The sequence below is a fragment of the Hippocampus bargibanti genome, linkage group LG11 (assembly GCF_051943395.1).
Source record: "Hippocampus bargibanti isolate YZ-2025 linkage group LG11, ASM5194339v1, whole genome shotgun sequence".
Classification (NCBI taxonomy): Eukaryota; Metazoa; Chordata; class Actinopteri; order Syngnathiformes; family Syngnathidae; genus Hippocampus; species Hippocampus bargibanti.
The window spans coordinates 6,943,486-6,958,392 of record NC_142744.1 but is presented as its reverse complement, the minus strand read 5'-3'; the positions used below and the strand labels follow the sequence as shown (position 1 = coordinate 6,958,392).

Here is a 14,907-nt window from a genome sequence, read left to right as displayed (position 1 = left end):
TCATATTTAGGTGTTTTGGATGCATACACTTCCCGTACCTTGCATTGATCCACCGCGCATGTGTTTTCAAGACCCTTCCCCATGTTGCTGTTGCAAGAAACTCATGGAAAACGCGTACCTGCTTTGTCATTCAAGACACCACAACAAAGACAAAAAAGATAAAAATCACCTTGGTTTTCGATTAAGCGTTTAAGGAACTGCAGGACGTCGATCGATACTTTAAAAGACTCCAACATTACAACACTTTGTCCGGATAAACTCGTTTTGAAGCAAGTTGCTGCTAACTATCCTTGTTATCTTAAGCTCGCGAGCAGCTAACAGATGAGTGCACATAACTTCGGCAATAGGCTATCAAGTGGGTAATTGTTGAAATCGTCGTGGGAGAAATGTCTGTAATGACGACAGTAAAATGCGAGGAGGAACCTTGCGGAACAAAAGAAGAGATCGGGAAACATTTTCAAGTGCAAGCTTTGGGAGAACCGCCAAGTAAGAAGAGAAAAACTTTTGGATCGGGTCGCCATCAAAAACAATGGGAGAGTCTCCAAGGTGAATACGCTGGATGGATAAAATCGTCGACAAAAGGCCCTCAGTTTTCGTTCTGCGTTCCGTGTAAAAAGGACGTAAAAGTTGCTGCAAGTGGATTTTACGATCTAAAGAGCCACTTTAAAACCCACGGACACGTGCAAAATGTAGCCAAGTCTCATGTCCCATTGACCAAACACTTCGTATCGAGTGCTGATCCAGCAGCATCCCACAAAGTCACAAATGCTGAAATTCTCTTCTGCCATTTTCTTGCGGAGCACAACATCCCGTTTATGGCTGCGGACCACTTCTCTGATTTAGTAAAATCAATGTTCCCGGATTCAGAGACAGCTAAGGTTATTTTTTTTATATTTATCCTAATTATTTACCGCCATACATTGCATAGTTTTTTTATTAGCTAATTTTATTGTTGTTGTTTTTTCTATCATTCTTTTTTAACGTTTATTTCTTAATAATTTTTTTTGTATTAAATATAAATACCAGTTATAATGAATGCAAAATATTTTGTTATTTCAAGATATGGATGGAATAGAATAATCAATTGTGTCAATATATTATGTAAATTGATTAAAATCTTATGGAATGATATATAATTATGGTGGTGTTTTTAATGTATGCCTATTCTTATTATTATAACTGAATGGTCTATATTTTTGCAGGAGTTTGCTTGTCGGAAGACGAAAGCTACAATGATAATAAAGCAAAGTCTGGCACATGACTACACGCAGCTTGTCATCAAACACTGCCGAACTCAGCCTTTCACCCTGATGATCGATGAAAGTAATGACCGTAGTAGTAAAAAAAGACTGGTTATACTGGCTCACTTTTTTGATGGAGAGAACACAAAAACCCGACTTCTTGACTTACCTGAGTTAGCATCAGGCACAGCGTCAGCAATCTTTGCCGCTATTGAGGAATTGTTTCAAGAAAAAGACATTCCATGGACAAATGTTGTAGGTTTTGCAAGTGATAATTGTGACATTATGACTGGGGAAAAAAACTCTGTGCTGTCAAGAATAATAGAAAAAAATGAGGCTGTATTTAGCATCGGATGCATTTGCCACCTTGGCAATCTATGTGTTAAAAGTGGACTAAAGACATTGCCAGTAAATGTAGATGACTTGCTGGTGGATATTTTTTATTTTTTTAAGAACAGCTCAAAACGATTAGAGGACTTTAAAGAGTTTCAGGATTTCACAAATACTGAACATGAGCAAATTCACAAGCATTGCCCAACACGATGGCTATCTCTGCAAAAAGTGATAGAAAGAACTTTGACACAATTTGATGCTCTCAAAAGCTACTTTTCCAATCACACAGATGTTGAAAGACCAGGCAAAGTAAAGTCAATTAATGATCGACTTCAAAACCCTCTCACTCTCCTCACACTTCACTTCCTCAGCTTCATATTACCTCACATCAATTTATTCAATGTGCTCTTCCAAACAGAACAATGCATGATTGGTGATGTGATATCAGAAATGGAGCGGCTGTTGAAGAAGTTATTGGTGAAGTTTGTATGCATGGACCATGTGAAATCTGCTAACATCTTGACAGAAGTGGATTTCACCAACAGATGCCTCCAGCATGAGGATAGCAGACTTGCCATTGGTCTAAGTACAAGGGCTCTCTTTAAAGACGATGATGAAAGTAATCAAAACATCACACCAGTAAAGGAAGCAATCTTCTTTTCCTCTGTTCGTGCTTTTTATGAGGCTGTTGTATCCAAAATGATCAGCAAATTCCCCTTTGAAAATGCTGTCCTTGGTGATTTAGTGGTGTTAGATCCAAGAAAGGATATAGACTATAGTTTTATTGTGAGGTTATCTGATAGATTTGCACCACATCTAGATCATGAGGAATTAAAGGATGAGTGGGAAGATTACCAACTGCTACCTAATAATCTCATCCCACAAAAAAGCCAAGATGGAAAACCAATCAAACCAGAGGCTTTTTGGCCACATATATTTAAATTAAAAACTGCCTTTGGGCAAAGTCGCTTCCCGTTGATGGAAAAGATATACACAGTTTTGCTCTGCCTTCCTCATTCTAATGCAGACAGTGAGAGGGTGTTCAGCCATGTAAGAAAATTAATACACACAGAGTATAGAAAGACAATGGGAACTGATACTTTAACATCATTGTTGCAGATGAAGCTAAATTGTGACAGTGTGTGCTACAGAGTAAAGCCATCTTTAGAACAGATGAAGTCTGCTAAATCCTGCACTGCTGCATATAATAAGCAACACTAACTTTACTGCGTGGGGAGAGCATTAAGAAGAAAAAAATGAAATAATTGCTTGTGGTGTGCATTAAGTAAATAAAATCATTTAAACAAAGTACCTTTGTTTTTATTCTGTCTCTGTTTTTATTCTTGCTATCAGTAAATAATTGTGTGTCGGGTTGTGTTTGTAAGGTTTATTATCGCTTAATAAGGGGAATTGCAATCAATAAGGGGAGCAAAAGTAATACTCGATCATATGTATATATTTTTATCGCTGAGTACGGTCGATTATTAAAGCATATTGTGCGCACGCGCGGTAAACTGCATTTCCGCTTTGGTTGGCGTTTTTTATCATTTCAAAAATTGAACGGCGTACTCCAACTTTTATACGGGATGTGTAATCATTTATAAGGACAGCTATTAGCCAAGGTAGACATGTATGGGATAAAAAACCCTGAAATATTACGCACCAAAGTCATTTTTAGGTGTTTTGAATGCACAAACATCCCGTACCTTGGAATACCTTCCACTGCGCATGCGTGGTCACGACCCTTCCCCTTCTGCTGGTGCAAGACACTAACGGAAAACGCGTGTGTGCTTCGTCATTCAAGACGCCACAAAAGTGGAAGACATAAAAGATAAAAATCACCTTGGTTTTCGATTAAGCGTTGAAGGAACCGCAGTACGTCGATCGGTACTTCAAAATACCACAACATTACAACACTTTGTCCGGATAAACTCGTTTTGAAGCAAGTTGCTGCTAACTAGCCTTGTTATTTTAAGCTCGCTAGCGGCTAACAAAGAGACGCGCACATAACTTCGGCAGTAGGCTATCAAGTGGGGAATTGTTGAAATCGTCTTGGGAGAAATGTCTGCGATGTCGACGGTAAAATGCGAAGAGGAACTTTGTGGAACAAAACAAGAGAACGGGAGACATTTTCAAGTGCAAGGCGACTTTTGCAAGCTGCCGTGGGTTGTGCTACGCAGAGCCGGTTTGTACCCTTCTCACTCTCCCTTACCGAGAAAACAGCTACTTTCAACTACAGTGAAGAAAATAAATATTTGAACACCCTGCTATTTTGCTATTTCTCGCACTTAAAAATCATGGAGGGGTCAGAAATTTTAATCCTAGGTGCATGTCCACTGAAAGCGATCCGATAAAAAAGAAAAATCCAGAATTCACATGATTGCATGCATGATTGTTCTAACAATTTATTTGTGTGATACAGCTGCAAATAAGTATTTGAACACATGAGAAAATGAATGTTAGTATTTGGTACATTAGCCTTTGTTTGCTATTACCACGGATGAGAATTTTACCACGGACACCAATCCGACTTTTTCAGAACCAAAATGACCGTTCTCGAGAAAAGCGCAAATCCGTTGAGAAAATTCCGGGGGGGGGGGGGGGGGGGGGGGGGGGGGGGGGGGGGGGGGGGGGGGGGGGGGGGGGGGCTAATGGCGCTGTGTTCCAATCGCTCGCCTTCCGCGAGTCTCGGTGGTGTGCGTGCGTGTGAGGACTCCACGTTCGAATCTAAGACCTAGATTCAGGGGTCGGGAACATATGGCTCGCGAGCCATATATGGCTCTCTTGATTGCATTGAAGAAAATACTACATTAAAGTATGTTTGTTTTCAAGAGAATTTTGATTTCTCTATGGCATTTAACTTATAATAATAATAATAATAATAACACATTTGTTTTATAAGTGCCTTTAAAAACTCTTGAGGTCACTTTACATTCATAGAATACGTTTTGCTGTGGGTGAGCAGTAGCAGCCACACGCGCCAACATTCGCTCAACCCGGAAGTAACTCAGATAGAAAGCTAGCTAATATATCGCTAATAACTAGATAGCTAGCCAGCTAGATAGATAGCCAATAGCCAGCTAGATAGCTAATAGCCAGCAAGACAGCTAATAGATGGCTGTGGCTAGCTAGATAGCAAATAGCTAAATAGCCAACTAGGAGCTAGCTAGATAGCCAGCCAAATAGACAGCTGCATAGCCAGATAAATAAAGGCAAGTGAAGAGAGGAAAAAAGAAATAACAATCACATAAGTCTTTGGTGTGCTAAAAAAAGCTTGTAAATAAATACATACAAATACATACTAACTACAGTAAAGTCTCGTTATATCGATATTCAAGGGAGTCCGAAAAGATATTGATATAACCGGGACTATCGATATATCCGACCCTGTTTGCATGTAATTTTCTCCGTGCGTGCATAGAAATAGTATCGATATAACCGGGACTATCGATATATCCGATATCGATATAACGAGACTTTACTGTATTCTATTTCTAGAATCTAAGGATTTTGACCATTTAAGAATTTTACACACAAGTCGCAGCACCTTGACCAAACAATGGAAACAAAGAACTGCAATTTATAGTCCGGAAAATATGTTAGCTAACAACCAGCTTGGCGGTGTACCACGCATTTTGCCTGAAGTTACCTAGGATGGGTGCGCTGGACTTCTGGAGCAGCCAAGAGAGTTTAGTCTACATGTCGAAAGTCCGGCCGTGGTCAATTTTCATGCGGCCCGCACTCCGCGTCATAAAATCAATAACATTTGGCCCGTATGTGGAATGAATACATTGGATAGTAGCGATGTTACCTGTGTGTGATCAGTGTTGCCATCTAGAGGCTCATTTAGGAACAGCAAGTTAGTATTAATAATAATACATTTGATTTATAAGCGCCTTTCAAAACTCTCACGGTCACTTTATAGTCACAGGATCAGTGTTTCTGTGGGTGAGCAGCGGCCACACGTGCCAGCGTTCACTCGACCCCGAAGTAACAAATACAGTAAAGTCTCGTTATATCGATATCGGTTATATCGATAGTCCTGCTTATTACGATACTATTTCTATGCACGCAAGGAGAAAATTACATGCGCGCAGGGTCGGATATATCGATAGTCCCGGTTATATCGATATTTTTTCGGACTCCCGTGAATATCGATATAACGAGACTTTACTGTAGATAGGAAGGTAGCTAACCAATAGATAACTAAGATAGCTAGCTAGTTAGATAGCTAATAGATAGCGAGCTAGGTAGCTGTAGATAGCACGCTTGGTAGCCAGCTAGATAGCTAGCTAGGTAGCCATTAGCCCAAATGTCGCGGAGTTCGCCACTAGCGAACAGATCTCTGCCCCCCCCCCCATTTTCTAAAATGGCAATTTCCAAAAATTTTAAAACATTTCTAAAATGGCGACAATCAAAAAAAAAGAGCAATTACTATTTTCAACTGTTCCAAAAAAGCTAGTGTTAAAACAAGTAAAGTTACCTCATTCACTGCCAGACGAGGTGCAAAAAAAACATTGCCAGTGGTCTGACCAGCTTGCTACTACAGTTATACATTGGCTTACGAACTTAATTGGTTCCCAGACAGAGTGTGTAAGGCGAAAAGTGTATCCCAAAAATTAATTTCCCATCGGAATCCATTAAAATGAGAATAATCCATTCCCAGGTCCCCATAAAACATAATTTTCTACTTTGTAATTTTCTAAGCCTTAAAACTACACAAAATATACCTTATTTTATGTGTAATAAATGTGATATGGTATTATAATTGAAGAAATAAACTCATTTATTTACCTTTGTGATGGTTTTTGATGGCTTGATGGAATGGAGTGGCCGGTTTCATCAGCATTGAACACTTGATGAGGAACGTAGCCTTCTTTCACCATCTTGAGGAATGATCCCTTGTAGGTCTTTTCTCTGTGATAATTTTATCTAGTTCCTCATCAATTGTGTTCTGTTTAGCTGGGTTGTGCATCAAGTGTGCAGCTGGCTTGTGCAGGTCATTTGTGGAGCCTGATTGATGGGATATTTTAACCTTGCAGTCTTCACTCTGCTTTTGAACTATCTCTCTGTCATCTGCCTGTCTCTTTAATTTTCACACCCCCCCCCCCCCCCTCACTGCTGCATTCTTGACCAGTCACGTGGCTTTAACCGAAGACTGGGGGCAGGGAATAGAAGACAAAACAATCGCTGGCCATTTTCTTTTTTGGAGAACGGCCTCACTCTCTCTCTGTTTGTAACCCCCACCCCCTCACTGCTGCGTTCTTGACCAATCGCGTGGCTTTAAGTAAAGACTGGGGGCAGGGAATAGAGGAATAAAAACAGTCGACTGCCATTTTCTTGTTCGGAGAACGGGCTCGTTCGAAAACGACATATCACTCATTGTGGCAGCTCCGCGTGTTTCCTGGAAAATAGTTCATATGCCAAGGTAAATTGTTCATAAATTTAACGTCCGTAAACCGAAAACTTCGTAAGCATAGGGGTTCGTAAACCGAGGTATCACTGTATATACAAAGTATGTCCACCAAAGTGGGCCTCCCCGACATTTTTAACACACCGCATCTGGACCCCTTTGCAAAAACCTCTTAAGCCAGACAAAGCCGTCGCGTGACCTTGAAAGTAGCGCTGCGTGACAAACTACATTTTGGTCAGGCATGCATGCGGCAGAGGTTTTATGAATGGCTGTTCAAACGCCATAACCGCAACGCTAACATACAATAAAGCTGAACGGAAGACGATTAAGAAACGCTAGACTTTATTTATATTAGCAAAGAACACTGTGAACAAGCAAACTTTCGATTTAATTCGCAACGATGAAATAATTGTCGCCCAATTGCACTTTGATGATGAATGAGGCGCCGCTGGGGGTGCTTTGCACAAGGTAAGTGGAGCTGCATTGCAACGTTGACGGACACCAAGGGCAAATCCAGGAGTGCAAGATAAGAAACATGATGAAATTGTTCTTTTCGCGCGGGAGAATACGTCTCGCGGGAATGGTGGGCCATTCACAAATTTGTTCGAGTTGCATCTTTTCGATAAAGTGCTGGTCAGACCTCTGGCAATGCTTTTCCTCTTCCACGAGAGGGCAGCATTTGCGTTTTGTCCATGTTAGCTCGATGTTCCAGATAGATGTAGTTCAATAATAATAATACATTTTACTTGGAGTTAATAATAATCATACATTTCATTTATAAGCGCCTTTCCAAACTCTCAAGGACACTTTATAGTCACAAGACAAGAACAATAAAATGATAAATAATAATAAATAAAGCCAAGTCAAATTAAAGTAACACTTGCACCATGACGTCTGTTTTGTGAAAAATTTGCCTTGTTACAGGTTCGGAGAGATCGCAGCAGAGAATTGACCACAAACAACGACTGTGTGTGTGTATGTATATATATATATATATATATATATATATATATATATATATATATATATATATATATATATATATATACACACACAGTAAAGTCTCGTTATCGATAGTCCCGGTTATATCGATACTATTTCTATGCACGCACGGAGAAAATTACATGCAAACAGGGTCGGATATATCGATAGTCCCGGTTATATCGATATTTTTTCGGACTCTCTTGAATATCGATATAACGAGACTTTACTGTATGTATATATATATATATAAAATGATAGAATGCACAGCAGTTCACAACATTTTCCCATACGTTTAATGATAGAATACAGAGCAGTTCACGATGTTTCCCCTCATGAGTAATTACGCTAGACACAAACTGTCACCTTTTATGCCCCCACGTAAAGACTCCAACATCACAGTTCAGATCCAGAATAGTATACCTTACCGTTGACAGAGGGCGGAGAGCCGGCGAAACACCCCGGTAGAGTAATCTGGAAAACCGATGAGCTGAACACTCGTGCACAGTTCACAGCAGACTCTAACCGGTATTGAGGAACACCCCCCCCCCCATCTTATAGACCCAACTCACACGAGAACAAGTGGTCAGTTTGTCCTCGCTAGAGATGAGTCATTTCTCCCCCCTTCCTCAGCCCTGGGACCAGGTGCTCCAGAGAAACATGTTGTGTAAGATACATTGTCAGCCGTATGAGAAAGGGCAGTACATGCAGGAAAATACAAACATAGATAATCGATGAGAAGGTTTCTTCAGCGGTCATCTGTACAAATTTGACGGCTGAAGAAACCTTCTCATCGATGGACCACTCCTGTACGACTGAGGGCTTACATAGACGTAAAACATAGATAAGTGTGAAAAATACAAAACAAGCGATAAAACAAGTGGTAACAGGTGTTCATGATCAGTGTGAGAGAAATACAGAAAGTGGCAAACAAATTGTATAAACATATGGGTCAGCTCAGGACACCAATAAAAATTTCTTCCTTCAACGTCCAAATATTGGACAAATTATTTCGATTCACTTTTGCAAAAGTACACGTGAAAAAAATCTGAGGAAAAGTATGAGTGTTATTTCCACATGAAAGGGGACAAATTAACCTGACCAAACTGAGTGTGTCTTTGTCTTCTTGTGTCCTGCAGACGTCAGTGAAAAATATCTTCGTCCCGAGCAACGGGAGAAAGATTCTTTTCGCACTCAAAACGTAAAGGAGAAAGAGGGGGAGGATATAAACAAGACGATATTGACCTTTGTCCTTTTTAAGAGTGAAGATGAAGACATGGGTGAGGGTGAGGAGAACACGGGTGTGGAGCCTCCGAGCTGCGGCTCCGGTCAACACATGACAACAGAAGGTGATGGCACACCATTGGGGACCATCACAAGCACATACTGTAGCAACAATAGACACATCATTACACTGACAACACGACTGACGATGAACAAACTAAAGATAATAGACTATGTCACACAGATAACAAATGCTGGTAATGATCTCATCGTGGGGTAAAAATGATTGAAGAACTGTGAGAAAAGCTTTTGCCTGCACACTTTGTGATCAAATCTTCTTTGAGTTGAACAAAACAGACCAATGCTATGCTGGTGTTTGACCAAATCAGATGTGTGTCTGTCTTCATGTGTCCTCCAGACATCAGCAAAAAATATCAACCGGAGGCAGAGTCCTTTCATATTAAACATGAGGCGGAGGAAAAGCCCCTTCACATCAAAAAGGAGGAGGAGGATGATATCAGCAAGATGGCAGTGACTTTTGTCCCTTTCAAAAGTAAACAGGAAGACCAAGGTGAGCACGAAAAGGCCAGAGGGGCAAAGCCTCCAAGCGGTAGCACAAGTCAAAGTATCACAACAGAAGATGATGGAGACCACCTTGAACCATCGCAAGCACATTGGGATGACACATCATCACACTCTCCAGACACTGACGACGACCACGATCATGATGATGAACAGACAAAAGGTGATCGAGGGTGTCACACTGACAACAAATGCTGGGAATGCTCTCGGTGTGGGAAAACATTTCGGTCAAAGTATTCTGCAAAAAGGCACACAATAATCCACACTGGGGAAAAACCCTTTTCCTGCTTGGTGTGTGGTCAAAGCTTCAGACATAAATATCAATTAACAATCCACACAAGTATCCACACTGGGGGAAAACCCTTTTCCTGCTCGGTGTGTGGTAAAAGTTTTGGACACAAATTACAATTAAAAATCCACACAAGAGTACACACTGGGGAAAAACCCTTTTCCTGCTCGGTGTGTGGTAAAAGCTTTGTACACAAATCAGAATTAACAAGCCACACAAGAATCCACACTGGGGAAAAACCCTTTTCCTGCTCGGTGTGTGATAAAGGCTTCCGACAGAAATCACATTTAACAAGCCACACAAGAATCCACACTGGGGAAAAAGATTTTGTCTGCTCGGTTTGTTTTAAAAGCTTCCGACACAAATCACATTTCACACACCACACAAGAATCCACACTGGGGAAAAATCCTTTTCCTGCTTAGTGTGTGGTAAAAGCTTCGGACACAAAATACAATTAACAAACCACACAAGAATCCACATTGGGCAAAAACCCTTTTCCTGTTCGGTGTGTGATAAAAGCTTCCGAGACAAATCAGAATTAACAAGACACACAAGAATCCACACTGGGGAAAAACCCTTTTCCTGCTCGGTGTGTGGTAAAAGCTTCAGACACAAAATAATATTAACATACCACACAAGAATCCACACAGGGGAAAAACCCTTTTCCTGCTCGGTCTGTGGTAAAAGCTTTGCAAACAAATTACGATTAACAATCCACACAAGAATCCACACTGGGGAAAAACCCTTTTCCTGCTCGGTGTGTGGTAAAAGCTTTGTACACAAATCACAAGTAACAAGCCACACAAGAATCCACACTGGGGAAAAACCCTTTTCCTGCTCGGTGTGTGGTAAAAGCTTCATACACAAATCACAATTAACAAGCCACACAAGAATCCACACAGGGGAAAAACCCTTTGCCTGTTCGGTTTGTTGCAAGACTTTCAGTCAAAAATCAAATTTCACACGCCACACAAGAATCCACACTGGGGAAAAACCCTTTTCCTGCTCGGTTTGTTTTAAAAGCTTCCGACACAAATCACATTTAACAAGCCACACAAGAATCCACAATGGGGAAAAACCCTTTTCCTGCTCGGTGTGTGGTAAAAGCTTCGGACACAAAATACAATTAACAAACCACACAAGAATCCACACTGGGCAAAAACCCTTTTCCTCTTCGGTGTGTGGTAAAAGTTTCGGACAAACGACAGGTTTAACAAGCCACACAAGAATGCACAGCGGAGAAAAACCTTTTGCCTGCTCAGTATGTGGTAAAGGTTTCTCTTACATGTCGACTTTAAAGTTACACAAAAGAAGACATGATGAGGAAAACCCATTTTCCTGCTCAGTTTGTTGCAAGATTTTCTCTGACAAATCACACTTAACAATTCACACAAGAATTCACACTGGGGAAAACCCATTTTCCTGCTCAGTTTGTGGCAAGAGTTTTAGATACAACTATCTTTTAACAAACCACACAAGAATCCACACTGGGGAAAACCCCCTTTCCTGCTCAGTTTGTTGCAAGAGTTTCTTATGCAAATCACAATTAACAAGCCACACAAGAATCCACACCGGGGAAAAACCCTTCTCCTGCTCAGTGTGTTTTAAAAGCTTCCGACAAAAATCTAATTTAACAAGCCACACAAGAATCCACACTGTGGAAAAACCCTTTTCCTGCTCAGTTTGTTGCAAGAGTTTCGGTCATAAATCACAATTAACAAGCCACACAAAAATCCATACTGTGGAAAAACCCTTTTCCTGCTCAGTTTGTGGTCAAAGCTTCCCTTACATGCATAATTTAACAAGACACAAAATAACACACAGTGAGGAAAAACCTTTTCCTGCTCGGTTTGTGGTAAAAGTTTCCCTTACATGCATAGTTTAACAAGACACAAAATAACACACAGTGAGGAAAAACCATTTTCGTGCTCAGTTTGTTCCAAGAGTTTCTGTCAGAAAAGTACCTTAACAAGACACATCAGAATCCACACTGGGGAAAAACCCTTTTCTTGCTCCGTCTGTGGCAAGAGTTTCACTGACAAATCACTGGTAACAAAACACACACAAATCCACAGTGGGAAAAAAAACATTTAATGCTCAGTTAGTGGTAAAAGATTCTCTTTGAAGTCAAGTTTAAGAAGACACAAAAGAATATACAGTCGGGAAAAGCCTTTTGCCTGCTTGGTGTGTCACGAAAGCTTCAGTGTGTGTGTCCTTGAGATGGATATTGTCGGGTTAATTCGCTATACGAACATCTTTAAACATCTTTTTGCACCGTTTGTTTTTGTTTTGGACTTCCTGATACGTCATATCCTGCCTGCCTTTACATGATGTCACGTCCTATCTCCACGTCTTACATAAATGCCCTCCCAGCGCGTCAATCTCTCTCTTTCCATTCTGCCTCTCCTCAACCGACCTCCCACAATGTCCCTCCTGTCTACAAGATTAAAATAACTTCTTCTATTCAACGCCTGGCTTCCTGCTGATTTCACCATCCCACTTCTAACACCCTGAAAAGTGATGAACCAGGAACGAACGATCACTTTTAACCCATCAGATATCCTTCAGTATTGTACAATATAATATATTTTTCTAAAAAAATACTTAAATTTATGCTTTGCAAAACATCTATTGTTATTAACTCACCTACAAAAGCAGAAGCATGAGTAAATTCTCTGAGGGATTTTTTTTTAGCCCCTTTCATCACTTTGCTGCTGTGAAATGTAAATTTCTCCACTGTGAGACTAATAAAGGCAAATCCAATACAGGCCCTTTTTAAAAGTGTTTTAAAAAATGAAAACTTGTGAGTAAATGTTAAAATAAATTGAATCAACGGTCAGTTTATAATACGTACAAGTCGACAGTGCTGTCTGATATCGAACTATTCTTTTCCTTTCGGCTTTTCCCTTCAGGGGTCGCCACAACGAATCAATGTCCTCCATGTATCATCTATCGAACTACTATGGACAAAAAATAGTGTTTTGTGTTAAATCAACTTGGGGTATTGATTGAATGAACGAACTGTTAAGACAGTTATATTGCATCCTCTCTTTGTGAAATGCTGTAACATTGAGCGGATCTGGCAACCCAGCCACGTCGCGACATCACGTGATTTGAGTGATCAAAGCCAGTATGCATGTGTGTGACTTCTCGTACGACGCAGAGAGACGGGGTTGCTCCCTGCGCACCGGCAAATAAATATCATACTTGTATGATCTCAACAAGAAGGACCCTCTCGACTCTTTATTCTCCCAAATGCATCGCGAAAGCGCTGAAGATCTCAACACGAACAAATCGGCTCGCGCAACGGGTGTTGTGTTGGTTCTTCGTTCACATTTCCGGAAGTGTCATGACTGCCCACTTCAGGTATTAAGCATAGATTACAACAAAAAAATGTCGTTTCTTACAAACGAGTCTTTAGTAGTTTTTTTATGTACAGACTTCCCGTACCTTGCATTCCCATCCACTGCGCGTGCGTGTTCAACCCTTCCCCGTGTTGCTGCTGCAAGAAACTCACGGGAAACGCGTGTGTTTCATCATTATACACCACAAAAGAAGAAGACAAAAAAAGATTTAAACCACCTAGGTTTTCGATTAAGCGTTAAGGGAAACGCATGACGTCAATCGGTACTTTAAAAGACTTCTGTCCTTGAAATGGATATCCTTAGTATTGTACAATTTCATACTTTTTTCTACAAAAAAATATTTACGTTTCTGCTTTGCAATAACCCCCCCCCCCTTGTGGAAGATTGGACTTACTATGTTTGGAACAAATATGCCCTGTGGAGTCAAAGTAAAAATGTTATTAGGCCCATGCCCAGACGTGACCTTTAATTCAACGCATAAAAGAATTGGGCACCCCCCTTTACCTGTGACCACCCAACTGAACGTGTTTCTAATGGTTGTTTGCGTTTGTTTGATGTGCGAGCATTTTTCCCCATCAGAACTTTTTTCCCTCCCTATGAGTGGGTAAGATGTTTCTATTGTGATTAACTCACCTACAATAACAGAAGCCTGAGCAAATTCTATGATGGACTTTTTTCACCCCCAAAACACCCTTTTTAAAGTGTTGAATAGTCTTGAAAATGTTTGTGATTAAATGTGAAATTAAATTGGATCACTGGTCACTTTTTGAACACGAAAAGCCGACAGTGCTGTCTGATATATGAAGTACTACCGACAAAAAATGTTTAGTGTTGAAACGACTGGGGTATTGATATGATGAACGAACAAATCGGCCCGCCGCAAAGGATGTTGTGTTGGTTCTTCTTCGTTCTAATTTCCGGAATTGGAAACGCCACTTTTCTCGTGACTGCCCTCTTCAGGTATTATGCGTCGATTCGAATAACGAAGCTGTGGTGAATTCGTAATTTTACGTTATTTTGATGCACACACCGTAACGTGCATTGCCATTGACTACGCATGCGTAAAAGATGTTAAAGAGCCTTTCCCACGTTGCTGGCGCAAGAAACTCACGGTCCAATATATGATTGAAGGAAAACGCGCGACTTCGTCATTCAAGACACCACAAAGGGAGAAGACAAAAAAGAAAACATCACCTCGAAATCTTTGTTTTCGATGAAGCGTCGAAGGAACCGCAGCCTCAAAACAGGACGTTGATCGGTACTTTAAAAGACTTCAACATGACAACACTGTCCGGGTAAACTCGTTTCGAAAGAAGTTGCTGCTAACTAGCCTAGTTATCTTAAGCTAGCAAGCGGCTAACAAAGATAAGCGCACATAAACTCGGCAAACAGCTATCAAGTGGGGAATTGTTGAAAGTGTCGTGGAGAGAAATGTCTGCAAGTACGACATTAAGATACGATGAGCAACTTTGTGGAGT

General features: G+C 40.7%; 2 protein-coding genes across 3 annotated transcripts; both read left to right on the top strand.

Annotated features, from left to right (window-relative positions):
- Window positions 1-63: 63 nt before the first annotated feature.
- Window positions 64-2,835, top strand: LOC148891353 (zinc finger protein 862-like). Its single transcript, XM_089007992.1, has 2 exons — window positions 64-878; window positions 1,203-2,835. The coding sequence occupies exons 1-2, from the start codon at window positions 387-389 to the stop codon at window positions 2,793-2,795; spliced, it is 2,085 nt and encodes a 694-aa protein (XP_088864118.1). The 5' UTR covers window positions 64-386; the 3' UTR covers window positions 2,796-2,835.
- Window positions 2,836-3,316: 481 nt separating this feature from the next.
- LOC148891352 (uncharacterized) lies at window positions 3,317-12,532 on the top strand. Of its 2 annotated transcripts, XM_089007510.1 has the most exons (4): window positions 3,317-3,759; window positions 9,108-9,169; window positions 9,230-9,317; window positions 9,611-12,532. In XM_089007510.1, the coding sequence occupies exons 1-4, from the start codon at window positions 3,636-3,638 to the stop codon at window positions 11,947-11,949; spliced, it is 2,613 nt and encodes an 870-aa protein (XP_088863636.1). In that variant the 5' UTR covers window positions 3,317-3,635; the 3' UTR covers window positions 11,950-12,532. The 2 variants fall into 2 exon arrangements, with proteins under 2 accessions (XP_088863636.1, XP_088863635.1); XM_089007509.1 differs by having other exon boundaries at window positions 9,108-9,317.
- Window positions 12,533-14,907: the final 2,375 nt, after the last annotated feature.

Coding starts and splice junctions, on each gene's coding strand:
- LOC148891353 (XM_089007992.1), top strand. CDS start 387: ATGTCTGTAATGACGACAGTAAAATGCGAGGAGGAACCTTGCGGAACA. Junction 879..1,202: donor CGGATTCAGAGACAGCTAAG/GTTATTTTTTTT, acceptor ATATTTTTGCAG/GAGTTTGCTTGTCGGAAGAC.
- LOC148891352 (XM_089007509.1), top strand. CDS start 3,636: ATGTCTGCGATGTCGACGGTAAAATGCGAAGAGGAACTTTGTGGAACA. Junction 3,760..9,107: donor GGTTGTGCTACGCAGAGCCG/GTTTGTACCCTT, acceptor TGTGTCCTGCAG/ACGTCAGTGAAAAATATCTT. Junction 9,318..9,610: donor TCAACACATGACAACAGAAG/GTGATGGCACAC, acceptor TGTGTCCTCCAG/ACATCAGCAAAAAATATCAA.